Below are 19,461 nucleotides of genomic sequence, written 5' to 3' on the forward strand. Positions count from 1 at the left end.
CCACAAACAAATCGCTCTCGTTTGTGGTCCGGTTTGTGCTGCTAGCTGCGTGTCCTCCGAGTGACGTCTGCCGCAACGCAGTTTGACCTTGAACGAGTTTAACGGCCAATGGCCACCAGCACTCCGGCCAGCTCTTGTCGCTCGCAATCACACATGGCAACGGACGCACTCTCCGGGTCTGCTTCGCCGTTAAGTCAGGGCGCCGTCTTGGCCGATCGTGTGTAGGGTGGAAGCTTGATGCTCGGCACAGACAGTCGGTTCTTCCTGGTTTCACGGTCCAGTAAATTGCCTCGAACCGGTACTCGCCGAGAGAGAGCAATGTTCCCTTGGCGCACGTTTTTGTAGATCGGCCAGAAGTGAAACATTTTCGACGTATGAATCATTTTCGAAAGCACCAAGCCAACTAGGATGGTTCTGTAACTTCGCACACAGTGTCACAGTTTGGTGGTAAAATCGCATCGCAAGGCCCTGCGGTTGGCCACGCGAAACAAATTACTGTTTAGTTATCATTTTCTTGGCTTAGTTTTACTGTCCTTCCCGGCGACACAGTGGGCTGGCTGCCGACACCTTCACTTCTTTTTATGCTTCGAGTCGCGAGTGGTGGTGTGTCAGCAGCAGGGAGGAACTGCTAAGGTTTGCCCCCGGGCCGGTCGGGGGAAACCTTGCTGCACGCCACTTCAATCATTCCCGGCCATTGGTTCTGGCGCCAGACTACAGACGGCAGGCGTGGAGGGAAGTAATGGCGGGCGCGACGTCAGCGTGTGTACTGGCGCCATCGCCAGGCGGCGGCAGTGTTTCCTAGGGGGGCGAATTTACCGCCAAGTTGCCAATTTTTAATGACCACTGCGGGGGGGTTAGTGCGATAACACTCCTTTCTTTGTTTTTAAAAGTTGCACGAATTTAATCGATTTTTGTTACTAAAACGTATTGAAAATGACGATTTGAACTGACTGAACTGACTATTTGGGCTTAAAAGAAAAGTCTGTCTGGGATGTTCTCGGTATCCTCGAATTCCCAATCTGCTCCATATTGGCCAATACCAGGCGACTTCAATTGACAATTGTTTACCTATCACAAGTCAATCAAAGCAGCCTATGATCGATATGCTTACAACACACCACGCGGCTGGAATGCAGCGAAATCGTTTGGAGCGACGTGAATGATACATTTCACATATTCCCGGTCGGAAACGGAGATCCGCACGGAACAAATTGAAGGTCATACAAATTGCAGAGCATCCCCCCGGGAACCAGCAGAAGCCGGTTCCCGGGTGTCGATTACTTGCTGTCCACTCAGATCGGTTTGCGGTCGCCAACGGGATACGAACCAATTGAGACCCCAAAGCTGAGGGTGCGTTCCGCCACGCGGCGGCAGTCACCATCATACAAACGCAGCCAATTGATGCTTGTTGAAATTAGTGTCACTATCGGGTTCGCCGTTCGCTCCGAACACCGTCCGAACCGAGAGCAGTGCCCAGGCTTCCGTTGTGGCAAGTGGAAACACGGAATATATACTCGTGCCGTGTAACTTCGTGTAACGGACTTTGAGACGACGCAATTAAGCATCGACTCTGATGATTTATATAAACACAAACGAGAAGGTTTACTTTGGCCACCGTGAAGAGGTCTGGAAAATTCTATTTTTGGAAGATTTCCACACCCGGGCCGGGCAAGGGCCTACCGGGCACGTGCGTACACCGTGACACGCTGATTTCCTAATAACCTAAATTCAGTGTGAAATTTCATCGTTGGAGTGATGCTTAAAGATTTTAAGCACTTTTATGGTACCTCCATCGCCCGCAGTCTCAGAAATCGAATATTTATGCTCGTTCAAAATTCATCAACAAGCCAGGTGTCCCAGTTGCTGTGAATATTTTAGAAGCATCCGTTCAAGCGGCGCCAATGGTTGTGGCTTAACTTTTCCGAACCTCATTCCCTGCATTTGCGTGTCACATGGGAGCTGGCTCTGCAAAACGTGCTCATACTCAACGCATGTGCCGGATGTCCCTGCAAAAAAACCTTCCACCGAAAGGTGTGCTGCTGTTGAGCTTGAACGTGTCGGACTGCCGATCCCTTTCCGGTAGCTCGGCCAGTAGCTCACCGGCAAAGGGGAACGTGTCGGTTGTTTGCTCAAAAAACTTCCACCAAGAATATCGCGTGCCTTGGCGTGTTGGTGCTGCGGACTATCGATTTCTTTCGCCGGCACAGAAGTCAACGGGTGTCAGAAAAAAGGCCAAAGTTGTCAGGAAAGTAGCTGGTGGAAGGTTTCTTTCCTTACGTGTCCATTTACTGCGAAAAAGTTCATGTCTACGTTGGCGAACACACGACGAAACACCCGACGACGACGCGTCTGTTGGCTGAGGAGTGTCCGCTGGAAGTGTAAATACCGGCCAACCGGGCGTAAATTAGACGATTATGTTTATGGCTCAGAGTATAGTTCGCCAATAGGGCTGTCCAAGTTGTTTCAGCTTATTTGCAGAAGCAGTATAATTCAATGATAACTCTTGAAAACAGAGAAGATGATTCCGTAATCGAGGAAAAGTTGACTTTGCGCCGCCAGCGTTGGTTGATGGCATGGAAACTTTTATTTGATAGTAATAATTTCACTGGAACATTGTAATTTTGGGCCCTATGAGTCTCCACCGGGCAGGACGATTCTGTTATTAGCCCTTCCTTTTTTTTACTTTGAAATGATCATGAAAAGTTGTGCGCCGCTGGCAACTGACATTAATTAAATCAGGCCTGCAGGGGGGAATACGCCAATTCGACCGACGTTTTAATAAACCATTAGGATTCGGGATGCGAAAATGAAGATAAAACTTACTTTTTGAGCTCCGTGTTCGCATTTTTGTGCAAATGAAGGCAAAAATGCAAGCTAAGGCCGATGAAATTGTTAATGGTATTTTTGGGGCATATACTTCAGCAGCTATTTATGTGAACTCTTTGTTTAGGTGCCATACCAATTAACACCAAAAAACATAACGGATCGAACATGCATCTGTGAACCGTTGGGCAAATGGAATGAATTCGATCCATTTCTTAAACTGATGCTAACTGGGAGGTGACTAATGCGCCACATACGATATGATTGTGCGAAAACGATCGCGGTCCAAGCGTGGCGAAGCGATTTTCTATTATTTCAAGCGAGTTTTGTTCGCCAATAATTACCAAGATGAGCGAGGCATTATGGAGTTACCTTTAAAATGGCTACAGATCATAAAACACAATGGTACATAGTAGATCCAAAATTTTGAAAGGATAATGGATTTATTTTTCGCCAAACTAATATTTACGATCTTTTGTGTCTTTTTTCAGAAATTCCTGTGAAACGTTACCAAACAGAATCCGCGAACCGACGTGTTGCGTGCGCAAGATGTAAATACTCGTGAAGTGGCCAAAATTCGCGGTAGCTGCTAAATCAGAGGCCCTCGGCACACGTGATCTGACCGGGCACACCACCACGAACCAGATGGCCACCGCTCGCCCGCGTTTACCAATGTGCCACCTTGTGTGTACCGCTCCGCTCAAGATTCCCCGTGAACAAGTCGCGAGTGATCGAATGAGATGAAACTTTTTGGCAACATTTCACCATCACCACCCCCAGCGGGCGTCATCAGCGGCGACGACGACGACGAAAATTGCCAGCCATCAACCGTCAGAGCGACCGTTGTGTTGTTTTGCATTCGTTCGCATCTCTCTCTCGGTGTGCTTCTTTTAGAACCGTGTTAAACAACGTTCTGGTGTGCGGAGCAACAGCTGGGTTCCGTCGGCCGCCACCACGTCCACCCGTACGTGACGTCATTACGGCCGGCTATCGGGGGAGACAGTTGGACGGGTGCCCCAATTCTTCGAGAAAGCATGTTTCCTTTTATTTTTCATGTTCATTTAAAATCTTTGTTTTAATCTTACGTTCAATCCGGGTTCTCCCCTTTCTCAGAGTGCGATAGGCAAAAGGGCAAAGTGCAATTGGTGGTGTGAAAATTTTAATTTGTGCGTGTGGGTGTGTTAGTGCGTGTGTGTGTGAGTGTTTTTCATCCAATATTTAATCCCCCAACAAGCGGCTGTTTCGGTGAATCATCGTCTTGTCCACGTCTGTGATAGAGCAATTCGCGGGAGAGCACCGACGAGCAGTAATCAACCCAGCGATTGCAGTAGCTATCATGCTGCTGGCCACTAGAGTTCCTACCACCTACCACGGGAGTGTTGTCCGCGACCAAGCCGCGCGAATCGATTAAGCGACGACCACATCGCCGACGTCGACGATACCGCAGCAAACGTGAGCACCGGGCTAGAGAAACCGGCAACATTCCTATGCTCGTCGCTGTCGGTGTCAGGCGAAACCCGCAACAATAAACCCACGGTGTTTCGTTCGTTGATTTTCGGTGTTCCGCCGCCCGGGGACCATATTTTAAACAACCCGAGCTCCGTTGTTCGTATCGTGTAACGTGTCAGCCACCATAGCTTCCAAAACGGCATCGAGCAGCGGTTGGCGAGGAAGCAGCAGCAGCAGCAAGGCTCCACAGGAAGGTAAGCCATCCGCTCGGGGCCCCGCTGTCCGCCTTTCCTTGGCACCCGAATGCAGCGTGCGTCACCCACAGTCGTTATCAGAGTCTGGAAGGAAGAAAGAGTTCAATAAGTGTCTTATCGCGTTCGGTTGATTCTATCGATTTAATTTCGGTAGCTTCTTCGATTCCCATGACCCGCCTGTGTGGTAGTAGTGGGTCAGACGGAACGGCAATTGGCAATCGCTTGATTGACTTGCAGTCCTTGTAATTAATATGTTTCCTTTCACGAATCACTTATCTTTGGTATTGACCATTTTGCAGATGTAAGCGACGATGCAGCCACCGGAGGCTACGACGATGGTGCGACCACGCGACGCGGCCGGTTCCGTGTGTCGGCACCACCGTCCGGCCCTCCGGAAACCACCGTCGGCCGGTTCCGGCTGATCCCGCAAGCTGGTAAGTAGTCGGCTGCCCCGCTAGTGCTCCGCCCCAAACATTAACACACTCCCCTTCCCTGTACGCAACAGGAACCTATGGGCCGACGTCACCGTTCCTGCAGCGTGGCCGGTTCTCCGTCATCCCGGAGGAACCACAGAACTCACCGAACGCTTCGACGAGCCTGCCGCCCATCATCACTACCACCAGCGAGGCAGGTGACCGGCAGGCGTCGCCCGATTGGGATTTTGATGATGAAAAATCGGTAAGCAACAACAGCTGGCCTTGGGGGTGGCCATTTTCGTTCGTTCGTTCGGTCACACCAGAGGGGAAACTTTTCGTTCCACCTCCAGTGCATTAGGCGCGCGACTTTCGGCGGCCCGAACTGGAGTGGCGGCCCGCCGGGTGTGTTTGGGTTTGTGTCTTCGCTGTCGGCGGCTGGCAGCCGAGATGTCGCCGTTTCTCGGTGTATTCGTCACATGTGCGAGCCAGCTGACGGCGATCACCAATACCAGCGCCCTAAAGTCAGGTTCGAAAATGAGTCAAATGTGGTTATCTCGCTCTAGCGTCGGATGTCCCTTTCCCGTTCGTAAGTCGTACGTGTGCGAAACGTGAAAGTGTGTGAAAACCGAAGTGAAACCGAAGTGAAAGGAGAAAAACCAGGGACCGGGAACGCCGGGTCGAAACGTCTGACGTCTGACGTCTGAGATCTCCAAAAAGGAAACAATATTTTCTCACCCTCCCAAAGACTCAAACAAACAACAAAAAAACAGTTGTCGAGTTTGCCAACAAACAATCGGTCGGAGTGTCGGGGCTCCGGAACTCCGCTTTTTAAGCTGCCGTTTAATCGTTGCACAAACGGAGACTCTACTAATTGTTGGTGCCACCACGTGTTTTGTGTGTCCCGTTTGAAGAGTTTTCCTTTTTATCAGTAAGATGCGTCACTCGCGATTAGAGGACAGTGCGTGTGCGTGTGCTTGTGTGTGGGTTCGATTGTGTAGTGATTAGTTTGGGTTTTCCAGCCCCACCAGGGGACTCGGTCACCCAGAAATCTGCGATTGTAGTCGCAATCGCTGTTTCGCTTCGTCGCTGCGATTTCTGGTGCTTTTGGGGGTCCCCCTTGTCAGTCAAAGCATGCGGCGCGCGGCTTTCCTAGCAACAGCGCAGCGCAACATCGCGGCCTGCGCCTGTATTGGCGTACGATTAAAAACCTCGCGCACACCTCGGTTTTCCTATGTGTGCGCGCTCGCGGCCTACTTCTTCGCGCGTCGGTCAGCTGAAAAATCAGCCGCTACTATCGATGGTGCTGGTGGCGATGGAGGCGGCGCTGCCCACCCCGAACTCACGCAACCGTGATTGAAAGCCGCCCCGGCGCGTTCACTGTGTTGGTGGCCAGCTCCGATCGCCCTCCGATTCGCTTTCGATCCGCAGCGATCCGCGAGTTGGCTTCGATTTCGATTCCGTTTGTTTTGCTACTTTCTCCTCGGCGCATATTAGCGCGCGGACGGGTGCGCCGCTGTGTTGCATCCGTGCGTTCTTTCGGCGGGGGGGAGGGTCGAACTGGGATCATTGTTGGCGAAAAAGAGCAATGCCCTCCGTCCGTGCGATAGATTCTAGCATAAAATATGATCTGATGCATGTATGGGTGCGATCGTGTCAGTGTGTCCCTCTTCGGAGGGCCCATTGTTGTTGACGCTGGTGGAAAATTCCACTCGCGACTGTCAAACGAAATCTCTGATCCCGAGTCACGCGATTAGCGAGTTCGCGTTGGTGTGCGTTGATTTTCCTTTTCCACCCCGCACGTGTGTATGTGTGTTTCCTGTGATTTGTTCTGTAAATTTCCACCCTTCCGTGTGTGCGTTTCATCATGTGCAATAACTTTGAGCTAACAAAGAAAGTTAATTGCCTATGACAAAGATCGGTCCGGCATCGCTAGGGATCAGTGCATTCGCGCGGTTTCCGTCAAGTGGAGTCGTTTATGCCAGTACGTGCCACAGAGTTTGTCAGCTGCTGTGATTGTTGTTGCCGAAGTACCCAACACATTTAAATGCCTCCTTCGATCCTTCGAAGGCGAGAGTCACAACGTGTCTAGTGTTTGTGTTTGTGCGGCGCGTGTGTGTTCCAAAAAGTACACCGTCTCACCACCACAAGTGCGCCCGGGGATGGCCACGGTGCTACTTCCTTTTGAAGTGTCCACGGTCTCCGGCCGAGCGAACCGAGCCGAGAGCGGCGAATGAGCGGAAATGAGGGCCACGCGAATTGGAAAGGTGTACGACGCGAGACGCACGAGACCGCACGGTACGAAAACCGGTCGAAAAGGGTCGTGGCTGCTAAGTGGCTTAACCAGTCGCTCCGGCGGCGGCGGCCGTAGCATGACGTCACTCGTTGCAGCGAAGTTGTGACAGATTGTGGGCTTCCAGTGCCAGCACCTGTTCGCTCTAATTGCCATCGATACACGCGTAACCTTGCCTTCCGCGGCATAAATCCCCGTCCCCGCACCCATCGTCGGCCGTCTAATACCCTCCCCCGAAGGGAAACCCAACGACGAGTGGTGAAAGGTTCGAAGCCGGATTTTAAACACGCATCGTGCGTCCGCTCGTGTGTTCCGCCGATTTGTTATTTTCGACCAAAACAGCTGACAGCAAGGCGCGCGGTGCGCAGGAAGTGCCCAGGAGTGCGAGCGAGCGAGATAGAGTGTGCGCGAGTGAGTGCGAGCGTTTTCTGTGGCTGACGGTCGCAGGCGGCGTGTTGCGAAACCTAGCAACGCTAGGCCGGGGTTTGGGACATCAATCAGTGCCGCCGACAACAATAACAACAAAGTGCACTGTTGAGCGTCTCTTTCTCCGCACACCGCACGGTCGCTAATAGCAAAATATTTGTGAATCATATTTCGCGGAAGCAAGCAAATTACAGCGGGCAACGCGCACAACTTCGACGTAATCGGATTCGGATTCGGTGCGATCGATAATTGATCGCGATGTTCACCCGTTTCGGGCGTGGCTCAATATATGGACGCTTCCCGTTAGCAGGACCGAAACTGTTTAACACACTCCACCACCAAAAATAACCGTGGCGTGAGGATGATGATGATGATGGATCCACATCCGCTTGCCGCGAATTCGAAGTTGTTTGTTTTACGAAATTTCGCAACAAACCGGTTTTTAGTGCACTAATTCCCCCACGTTCCATTCATCCGGGGGCCCCCAAACTGTTGGAAAAAGAAATTGAAAAAGGGTCTTCAAATGACTTACATCAACCACAACAAATCTTCCACCGGGGTGGTCTCGCCCGCCCCTTCCGACGTCACCCGGATTCTAAACGCAAAACATTGACCATGTTCAGCGGGAACCGGAGCGCTCTGAACTGGGTTTGTTTGTACCTTCAGTTAGCGTAGTCGTCGTCGTCGTCGAGAAAACAGGATTTCCGTTAGCACGGGGCACCGGTGGTGTTGCTAGTCAAGCGCGATTCAGAATCGTGCACCGTAGGTACGGAAAAGAAATTAGTGGCGATTGAATAAAGATTAGCTCCCTCTGATGATCGCGAGGGCACAGATGGATTCCTCGGTCTATAATTGCCGAAGAATATGATGCTAAAGTCGCTGCTATTGCACGTCCCCCCGCAGCACAGCACGATGCTAATGATACCTGCCATTAGAGGAGCGCGCCATTTCCCTCTGCTCTACTCTATTGACGACTGGACACGTGACTGGAATTTCGAGCTCATATGTGCCATATGTTCCCATGGCTTAATTATTGTGATGATCTCAGCAAAACGCAGCTCAACCACGCCAATCGCAATCGCCATCGCGTTGCACAATAATGCGATTGTTGTGTGCATTTTGCCATCATCTCATAAACGGTTCGATCGATTCTGTCAACACATTGCTGGTGGGTGATCCATTGAAAATCCATTCACTCGTATCGGCCAGATCGGATGTGTCTCGGGACGTTAAAGTTACGGTTCGTGGCCCGCCTCAAGTTCGTCTCGGAAGTTCGGACGGAATGGCAAAGCGCCGTTCGTTCACGTCGCGCCTTCGTTATGCTGACCGTGAGCGTCCGTGCTGCGGCCGTTGACTAATAGGAAATGACCGTTGGCGTGTGGCATTGCAGCAGACGACGACGACGACGACGACGTTGTAACTGTTGTTTGGACGGGACGAAAGCCATAAAACCCTTTTCTTTATTGCACTGAACAAAAGTGTGTTTTTCTTTGTAATTCGCCCGTCGATTTTGTCGTGGGTAATGTGTTACGCGAGTCGCGAGAAAACAGAATGCAACATAAAAGCATCCTAGACCGAACTGTGACTCACTGTAACGGGAGACAATGCTCTTCGGCACAATAAGGCACAATAGTTTGCACAATAACTTTGTTTGCAGCGCTTTTGTAGGTTTGATTTGAATTGCTGAATAAATAACGCAGCGCAGCAACGTTTGCGTTATTAGCCCTGGGCGCCCTATTTGTGTCGCCCGCTCCACCGATGGCGCCTGCCGGATGGCATAAATGACGGAAATGTAATGTCTATCGCGATCACGGTCTTCCAGTGCATGATGAACCCATTTGCACCGGGAACCGATAAACCGGTGCGTTGGAATCGTTTTATCATTAACCCCACGTGGCATCATTTTCAATATTGAAGTCGTAAAAGGTGCCATTCTAATTCTTTCAACTCACGGCAATGTTTGGGGCAAGATTCAAACCCCTTTTAGCAACATTAACCCAATCTTATCCGGAGTGAACGCTGGGGCACCTGATCCCATCAATTCGCATTAACTTTCAATCGCATCGCTAATGAGTTTAGCGTTTCTGTTCGCCCAAATTGGAATTTCCACCACGGTCCATCAAGTCAAACCAAAGTCTCTCTCCGAATCCGTTTCCACAGAAGAACGGGCGCCTCATTAGTATGCAAAGTGATATCAAATGTCACGCCGCGGAGAATCACATGTTGGCGAAGGTGGGCAAAAACTTCGGACGGTCGCAAGTTGCGTCGCGGGTGAGTGAGCAAAAAAACAGTCGATTGTTCCAAAGTCAAAGTTCCATTTGGAAGCGTGATAACGGCGGCGGCGGCGGCACACACCGATCGTGCCGGGAATGCGTGACCGGTTGTAACAACAGACAATGTTTGCTTGCGATGACGTGTTTGCGAATCATATCATCGAAAGCCGAAAGCCGCAGGGCAGAGGGCAGCTGGTTCTAATCGTTATCAATCCGGCATCCGGACTGTCTCCTGGGGCCCATTAAAAAATTGCGATGAACAATGGAAGTGTTTGATTTAACGCTGTTTTGCATTTTAATAGAAAAAAAAACAAATCAAAACAGTGCCGTGACGTTGTTTGATTGTTTGCGTAAGGTGACGATCAGTTTGGTGAAAATGCCGATCATGCTGGGGATCAGTCGATAAAAACGGTCGATTTATTGCAAAATTCCCACCGCTTCCGATATCGGGGAACTACATGCGCGCAAACACCAAAAAAAGGGGGCAAACATATCCGAAAGACACGGTTCCGCAAGCATGAATCATCGAGCGCGCGCGAGCGAGTTGCGTGTCCTATCGCCGCTAATCCCGCTACCTTTTCGCTGGCCTGCCGCCAACGGATGGTGAAAATTATCGCACCGTGCATCAAAAAGTGGGTAAACAAATAGAGAAGCGGTAAATGTTTTCTTCCCTCGTGTTACTATTAATGCCAACCTGGGCTGGGGGATTATTTGTTTTTGTGCCGAACTCACTCACCCGCGGGGTAATGCGACCCCATCGGTACTGACGGGTTTATTTACGACGCAAAGGTGTAAGGTTTAAGTTTTTCGAGCATCGTATGAAGTGATACTTTGTTTTTGATTTGTTGACATGTGCCTCTAAAGGTGCCGGGTTCGAGCGAAAGAATGCATCAAAACTATGTCGTTGAAAATACGGAAAGAGAGAATTGCGTTGTTAATTGAGCGACGCTTTCAATCCAGTTCTCAGTTCGGTTGAGAATAATCGCTTGTTTTCTGCCAACGAGCGATTGGCAATTTCGACCTCTAAGAGTCTCCAACAAAACTCGTTCGCATATAATCCAATTTATCCGCCCCAGTGTTGGTTATCGCGAGGTTTGGTCGATGGAACGATAAAGAAAGCAGAAAGCAGTTCTGGCATAGGGAAATCCATCGTAATTGATTCGAGATTGTAGCAGCCATTTGATTGAACAGCCGATTAGCTATCGGAAACCATAACTCATTCTTCGAGGTACAGAAATCGAGGAGGGACTGGACTGGTCGTCCGCGAAAACAGGAGTGAAATAGGAAGTGGTAATAAAATTGGCCAAGGAAGGTCGCACGCGATGGGCGGCCAACAGGCGTAGCATAACCGAGCTTCTGTCGTCCATCGGGCACGCCACGCGTCATAAATCCCCAAAGCGTGTTCGTTGGGGTTTCCGGCGATCATTCGTTGGCGCCAGTTCTTGGAACGTACCCCGTCACTTTGATGGAATGCGTAGCAACCAACGTGTAACATTTGGTTGTTGTGGTAGGCCGTCGTGGAGAAGGGTGTCCGTAATATAGTCTGGTGTGAAAGTGGTGTTTTGCACTCACTAAATATCTCGTACAATTCATGTGTTCCGACGCACAAAAACGAAGCAACATTATCGGTAATAATTACAAAAACTTACGTGACTGTGGTAGGTAGCGACACACGCAAAGCGGGCCACGATGTGTCATTCCGTGTAATCGATCGATGGCAGCGGGTTGTTGTTAGACATTCAAGGGAAAATGGCAGGGATTTCCTTTTGGATTGTGATTAGAATCTCGAAGGCATTAAACACGCTGACAAGCAGTTAGTCGCCGACGATGAGTAGTTGACTTTCCTTGTCATCCTCGAGGTTGCGTTTCCTGCTTCATCAGCTCGCATCCCGTCATCATCGTACAATGATCTTTCGAAAATGGCCGCCGATGGTCGTTTGAAATAACGAGACTCTGTTGAGTGTAGAGAACAATAAAAGGATGGGCAATTGCCATTGGTTTTACAAATGAAAAATGCCAAACTACTAGAACACACATTCCGGTCAAACCTCCAGCGAGTTATCGGTGTCGTTTAAGTAATTGATCTTCGGCTGCCCGCAGCTGGGTGATGAACGCGTAACCACCACCACTCGCGTGCTGTGACCTCTTAGTTAACACATCCTAATTGGAATCAGCAGTGGAATGTATGTTACGTGCCGCCTCCCCACGGGTGCCACTAAACTATTTCGTCACCGGTGAAGAAGGATCACCCGAAAGGCGGCCGACACTGGCTTTTTGATGGACGGCCCCCGATAACAACATTGACGCCCGTGGCGGGCAACATTTGAGCGACGATGGGGTGGACATGATTGGCACTAATTGCAAGCTGGTTGGAGTGCTGGAAAATGTGCACACGCTTTTCTGGCCGATCGTCAAAGGAGATATAAGTTGGTAACATTCATATGAGCAGCAGTAACGAGAATTCGAGGCTGTTGGTGGGGTGATTCAGGATAACGAGGGACGCCCGTGTTGTTGTGCCATTCAGGCAGGGAGCCCGAGTTTTCTACGAAATGATTAAAATGTTTAAAATATATTCTATAGTGCCAGCCTTTCGTCCGTCATTACGCCATCGGGCCAATGTCGCAACCTTTACGTCGTTCCACTGGAACATCGTCAGAAAATGATAAAACAGCGGATTAGCACACCAAGCCGTTTACAAATCTACAGATCGATCACATTATGCAAGCCGCCCGGCCGTACTTATTCTCCGCATATGTTCTGCGTAAATATAAATTTATCACGTTATCGCTTTGCGTCTTTCACCTTGACACGCTTGATTCGCAAATCAGCCACCTCCACGGAGCGGCCGGAGCGGTGCGACCATCGCGCCGACAAAACACCACCGCCCAGGTGACTCCCTGTCCCTCCCTCGCGTTGTATTTGTTTGTCAGTGTGTGGTGAGTTTGATTAAAATGCAAATTACCACCACAGCTGGGCTAGGCGGCGGCCCACCGGTCCGCCAGTCCGTTGGATTCTATTCGACGACGGCGTGGCTTCATAAACACTCCCGACTGATGTCGCGGGACACGGGAGAGACAGAGAGAACCGATGCCAAGGCGCGACATTTTGATTGTTTGACGAATGTGGTCTGTCGTGGCTTGTGGGCGTCCATGTCGAAGTCGTCACCACGAGTCCGGCTACGGCGTACATGGCGGATATTCCCTGGAAAAGCTTTTATTGGATCTTGGAAATAAAGTAAAATAATTGAGAACGTAGAGGGTTGATTATAAGTTAAATGTTTTCCAAACTGTGATATTAAAATACCAGAACCAGATATGTTTTGTAGTGTAAAATTGAGGTAAGCTCCCGAGACAACATTTTCCATTTTAAGACGAGATCTGCCGTCTTTATGTGTAGCGTACCGATCGTTGCCAATAGATCCACGTCTCGAAGGCGTCCACGCTTCTACAGCGCTCGGGAAGTATTTAAACCACTCCGGGCCGGGTAGTTACACAGTGGTTGCGGGTTGATAATTGGTATCTTTGATTAGAAACGATGATGAAAAATGAAGCATTTAGTTAGCGGGGACGGAGTTAGCGACGGGGACAGCGCAGCCCCTTCACATATACACGGGGTGAGCGCAACGTGACTCTCTTAAGTCGGTGGTTCGACGTTTAGTAAACCCCAACGTCTAGAACGGCAATCGAATGCACTTCCAATTACGATCCGCATCCAATTACGATCCGCAAAACTGTTGAGAGCATAACTTCTCGGGTGTTTGGGGGTTCGAGCACGCCTCTGACGCCTTTGTGGGGCTAAAATTAGAAAGCATAACATTTCGCTTCCGTCTATAAACTGCGTCGCGCATCTGAAGGAATACAGACCGTAGAATTGCGCCACTTTCGTGCCGCCGTTTCGGGGAACATTCTTTAATCTTCCCTTTATTTGCTAGAGTCCGACAATACGCACCGCGGGGACACTGTACACTATCTTACGTGGTGTTCCAGCGAGCTTCTCGTTTTAAATTATTCCATCTTACTCAAACATTACGTTTCTGCGCTTTGCTGGCGCACCCTGCTGTGCCAGGAAAGCGCGCGAAACCCGCGTTATCTATTAGGTTTCTATTTTCACTGAGTTATTTTAGTTTATCTTCATCAGACACACGATAATAATCATAAATCTGTTGGACGTTGAGCGTTTTAATGTGCTCTTTGAAAAACAAATATTTAACTATACTTAAAGCGTAAACGGATACTAGCAGCGCGCCTAGATGACGTTGGCAAGGCGGCAATCAGCCGTACTTTGTCACACACCAACCATTCAAGGTCCCTTCTTTGGGACGCATATTTTTGGTCAAAAAACGGCTCACAATCATATCGCCCGACCGCCCAGCCAGCCAGCCAGCTAGCTATCAACAAGGCCTATCCCGTACCCCGAATGGTAAACAACGCTCAGGCGACAACAAAAAAACCTCTCCGATGTCCGTCGATGCCGCGTCAGAGTTGTTTTATCATTTCTGACAGTCCGCCGCTCGGACATTCGCGGCTCAGTGCGCCACGGGGTCGGGTCGGGCGCCCTTCTGCTGCCCACTTTGAGATCCGCGAGTGTATGTGTGTGTCTTTTCCGATTAGTCCCTGGGCCGATCTAGACTTGGTGGCACTTGTGTTGTTATTTTGGCATCGGTGTAAAGATTCCGATGCGGCCACGTGGAACACTCCACAGGTTGATAAACAGCGTAAAGCATCGCGCGCGGTCGAATCCTGATTGGTATTCGACTCACGGCCCTGTCGGCTTGCTTCCCGTTCCCTGGGGGCCGGGGAGTCAGAATGAATGCAAATCACACACCATTTTCTATACGGGTGTTGGCAACACTCGGTTTGTGGCTTGTGCGGCCGACTAGCATCACGCAACCTTTAGTGTAATGTTTGGTTACTTATCTCGCATTATGTGGATTACAAGGTACACGATTTCTGCCTTAAACCGTGGTGGGACACTTCAAATAACGTCGTGGTTGTTACACTATGCCATTCGTGATCAGCTGCTGATCACGTTTTTCGCTCACCAGCTCGGTAGCTTTCGAGGCCCATCCTGTGGGAGACAATTGGAAGCGGTTTACTGCCTTTGCACTTGCACTCTTCATTAGTTAAGGGTTTGTTGGTAAGCGGGAGATTCTCATGAGTCTCAGGCAGAGGAATGCGATCGACCTAGGTGCACCGCACCGCGTGTGCCCGTGCCCTCGCACTTGAGGCAATATTTTTTAATTATTTAGTAAAACAGCATCGCAGCAGACGGGCTGATTCCGTGGTGACTGATAGTTCGACTTGTTTAGAAAACGCAACGACTCTTCGATGGCTACTGTTGGAATCGGAGGTTAATGCCAGACATTATTTTATTTTTTGTTGCAACATTATAATACTGTTTAAACGTGAAATTAACATAAAATGATTATGAATTTTATAACGATTGCTAGCTACCAGAGTGGCCTCCGAACGTTTCTGTAATTGACATGAAGATGGCAGCACTAGTGAATTTGGTTGTCAATCTTCTGATAGTTAGTGGTTTTTTTATGAAAATGGACAAACTAGTGTATCGGAGTATCATTAAATATTTGTTTGTCAAAGGACGATGAATGTCCAAGCCTGCAACTATCGCCGCAAACATAACCTTACACATTAGACAGCAGATGTTAGGAATATTAAAAACATGTGTTTCTCACATTAAAAATCAACATTTGAGCATGAACAACCTGTCCACGCAATGGCAGTCACGTTGCTTAGCGGTTGCCATGGCGAAAATCCACGAATTTTGGTTTGAACTGATGTCTTATATCTTTGTCATTTCGGACCTTCCTCGTTTCCCCCCCTAGAAGTTCAAAACGCAATGTTCCTGAGCAATTCGTGCATTGGTTCGTTTCGAATTGGACTGTTTTTTATATGGCGGCTATTAGAGATTTGAACACACGTCACATGTGTCTGCCTTTTTGTAGCTCTTTGTTTGACGCAGGTCGACTTCTCTAGGTACCACTTTGCGGGGGGCGCCTTCGTTAACATGCACTCCGCGGAATATCGATTACAGAAGTGTGTTTGCTCACTCGTTTGCCCACCGCCGCGCGGCTCGTAACGGTCAGCGTGACACTTGCTTGACACTTCCACGGTCCAACTGCTAATTTGGTTCGAGTTACGAAAGAGCCAACACGTGTGCGCGTTTCTTGCTGATTTGTGACTGTCTGTGACCTTGTTTTTCTTGTTGTTGAAACACTGTTCCCTTCCACGGCAGTTCAATGACCTGACGCGAGCAGCTGATCTCCCCGTTGGACGACGAATCGATCATTCGATCGCTTCGTCCGAATCTACCCCGTCGGCTGCAGTTCCAACCGGTTCCGGTGGTCCAAATCAATTGATATTAATTGAACGTTTATTATCCGATTTTCTGATCATTCGCCCGCGGCTGGGAAAAATGTTAATGCCACGCTCGTCTCGGGATCCGGCTTTTGCTCCGTGGCCGCGCGCAACGCCATTTTTCTTCCTTCCTCGGCCGCCATGTGTTCCGGCCTTTCTTATCATTTGCAAACACAAACACGGAGCGCTCCTCGCCCATGTTTGCGCTCAGCGATGGTGTGGCCCCGTAACGAGTAGACTCCAGGTCCAGTAGTTGCGGTGCGGGGTGGACCTTTTGCCCTATTTGAGGGCGCGCCACAAACGGAATGCAACACGTGCACCGCCACCCCTTCGGTGGTGGAGTTGAGGCTTCTTCGGTTCTCGTTTTGAGGGCCCTGGTCGCTGGCGAGACATTTAGCGGTTGTTTGAAGGTTTCGTAGTTGCGCGGTCCACGGGCACAAAGGAAATCAATTTTAAAATAAATATTATGGAGCATTATTTGTGACGTTCTTCCCGCTGTCGGCAGTGCGTCTTACACGGCGGCGTTCTAAAGGGCGTCCAACAAAGTGGGTACAACAATAACTAGGAAACTTTATATTTACTCAAACTTATCTCTACCGTTTAGAATGGGGAAGAAATCGTCAACAACGCAACGGTCGGCGGTTGATTCGATTAATCACTGATAGTCGGCTCCCGAAGCAAAAGTTGGCTCCCATTGATGTTTAATGAACATGATGGCGACGCTATCAGTGCGTTGTGTGGCCCTCGGCTAGCGTGCCAAATGATAAGCGAGCAACTCGCTCTTTGTGAGCCGTGTTTGTATCAGAATGCTCTACGCTTTTAATCATTTCTTGTGAATTTAAACGGCTCGATTGTGTACGAATAATTGAAAAACCTCAGCACACATAAACGCACGCACACACAAGCGGCAAGAGACCGAGAGAGCTACCGATGGTTTTGTGATCGTGATCTATGGTTCGCATAATTTAATCTTTGGCTTTGAATTGATTCAAATCTGAGTTCCATGAAAAGTGGCCATCAATCAGTGGAAGAAGTATACAAAAATACCCGCGCAGTGTAGAGGAACATCCTGTGCAAAAGCTATCGCGCAGTTCTGTGAATCGTCTTTCGCCGTACGCCGCTTTTTCTAACAACTCGCCTCTCTAAAGACATCTACTAGAGTGACGGCAAGGCGAACGAGAAAAATGAGCCAATTTTGGGATGGTTTAGAGTGTTCCAGGAAAATCGCGACCCGCATCATACAAAGCTTCAAGTGCAAGTGTCCTTAGTAGTAGCGATAGTAGCAGCAGTTCGTGGAGTGTTTCGTTCTGAGTTCGTGAGTTGTTGTGAAAAAGAAACGCTCGTTCCAAAGCCCCGTTCTGCTGTGAGTGCTGCCGATCGACTGAACCGAACCGAACCGTCGAGCAGAACAAATAAATTAACACTAATTAATCCACAAGCAGCAGAAAGCAGAAAGCTGGCGCTAGTGCTGTGCAGTGGCCTCGCGAGAAGTGAGCTTAGATTAATTAAATGGACACTGGCGACGCCGCCGGTGGCTTGTCGGTGATACTGGATACGACGGTGGGCCCGAAAATGACTCCAACACCGAAGACCACCACCACCACCGATTCGTCGGGCAGCTCTCCGGCGGACGGGGAAGGTGGCATGACGAAGCGAAGGATGAAAAAAAAGGTGGACTTCCGCGAGGACAACAATGGTGTCACGGAAGCGTTCAAAGAAATCATCACTTGCTTGGACTTACCGAACTCCCCGGCGCCCTCGCTTCTCACCAGTCCGGTGACGGACGAAGACTTTGAGCTGCAGATCGACCGCAGCATGCAGGATCTGGAAATGATCCGTTCCGATTCCGATTCTGACTTCGGTGACGACCATGGGCTTCCGCCGCAGCGTGCCCCAGTGGAGAGCGCGGAACGATCGACTGGTGGCCGGTTCGCCGGATCGACGCGTCACAAGAAACACCCGATTGCCGGCCATCCGTCCACCTCGTCCTGGAGCGACGGTGGCAGCAGCAATGTGAGTGACGTCGAGGAGGACGACGAACCGGTGCCCAGTGGCAGCCGTGATGGACCACCAACGCCACCGTCACCTCCGGAAGTCTCATTTTGGACTCCAGCCGATCTGATGAGATCAGCCGGCACTCCGTTTCGGATGACGGCGTCCGCAACGACCCCGCTGAGTCCTGGGCGTCGTTCGGAGAATTTGCTGTACGGTTCGGTCTCCCTGCCCAAGGTACTGCCATATTACGTTCGCCGGCGCTTGTCCGAGTGCCGCGAGGAGGACGAAGAAGATGAGAAGCAGCTACCGCCCGCTGTGCCACCGCCGTCACTCGTGGTGCCCGCGATTGTGGTTGCCACCACGAATGGCCGAACGGCGACAGTACTTCAGCCTCAGAGGAGTGTCGAAGCGGCGACAAACGGAAACTGGGTCACCCAGACGAGGGACGAAGATGTGGTGCCCCGCAAATCACGCTTCATGGTCACGAAAGCACAACCGGAGCCCCCGCAGCAGCTCCGACTGCGACCGGAAACCGCCAAGCTGTTGCCAGTGCCGGCGTCCCAAAACTCACAAACGATCCACTTTCCGTGCAGTAGCAGCAGTAGCGGCAACAGTCAGACCTCGCTGCGAGCCATCTTCACGCCGGCTTCGCCACTGGCCACGCCACATCTCGATCGGCGCTTCTTCGACACGTCGCTGGTGGAGATCCGCCCTCTGTCCGGTAGCCGTGATTCGCTGATGGGCACTACTGACCAGCAGCACCCGGCCGGTGGAGGTCCGCCAGAACCAACGACACAGCCATCACCACCTAGACCATCAACAGCCAGCAACATTCCGTTCGAGCTCGACGAAGTGTGGGTCAAGCGACCGGATCCGGTGCCTCCAAAGCCAAGGGTGGATATCGGCGGCGGCAGCGGCAAGGCGGCCACCTTGCCAGCCAACGCAAAGCCCAATTACTCCACCAAAAGCGTAAGTCGATCACACGGCGCGTCACAATGCTTAATTATCTGTCTCTTGGACTATATCGGTCTCGATTGTGTCCTTGTCCGCGCTCTGAGGTTGCTAGATAGCGGTGCGTGCGTAACTTGAAATGATAACGAACGAACGGAACTGGAACGTCCAACTGGGGTGGACAACTGCGCGCTCGAGTACTTGTGG

General features: G+C 50.4%; 1 protein-coding gene and 1 long non-coding RNA gene across 2 annotated transcripts in view; both read left to right on the forward strand.

Moving 5' to 3' along the window:
• Window positions 1-4,031: 4,031 nt before the first annotated feature.
• Window positions 4,032-5,155, forward strand: LOC131211681 (uncharacterized). The gene is made up of 3 exons (XR_009156907.1): window positions 4,032-4,526; window positions 4,826-4,960; window positions 5,032-5,155. It is a non-coding gene; the product is annotated as an uncharacterized LOC131211681 (long non-coding RNA).
• A 12,725-nt stretch (window positions 5,156-17,880) lies between these two features.
• LOC131212565 (uncharacterized) overlaps window positions 17,881-19,461 on the forward strand; it is a 41,550-nt gene continuing 39,969 nt past the window's right edge. Inside the window, exon 1 of the mRNA XM_058206479.1 lies at window positions 17,881-19,290. Coding sequence (XP_058062462.1) covers window positions 17,881-19,290 — 1,410 coding nt within the window. The remainder of the gene's footprint in view (window positions 19,291-19,461) is intronic.

The sequence above is a fragment of the Anopheles bellator genome, chromosome 2, assembly GCF_943735745.2.
Source record: "Anopheles bellator chromosome 2, idAnoBellAS_SP24_06.2, whole genome shotgun sequence".
NCBI classification, from domain to species: domain Eukaryota; kingdom Metazoa; phylum Arthropoda; class Insecta; order Diptera; family Culicidae; genus Anopheles; species Anopheles bellator.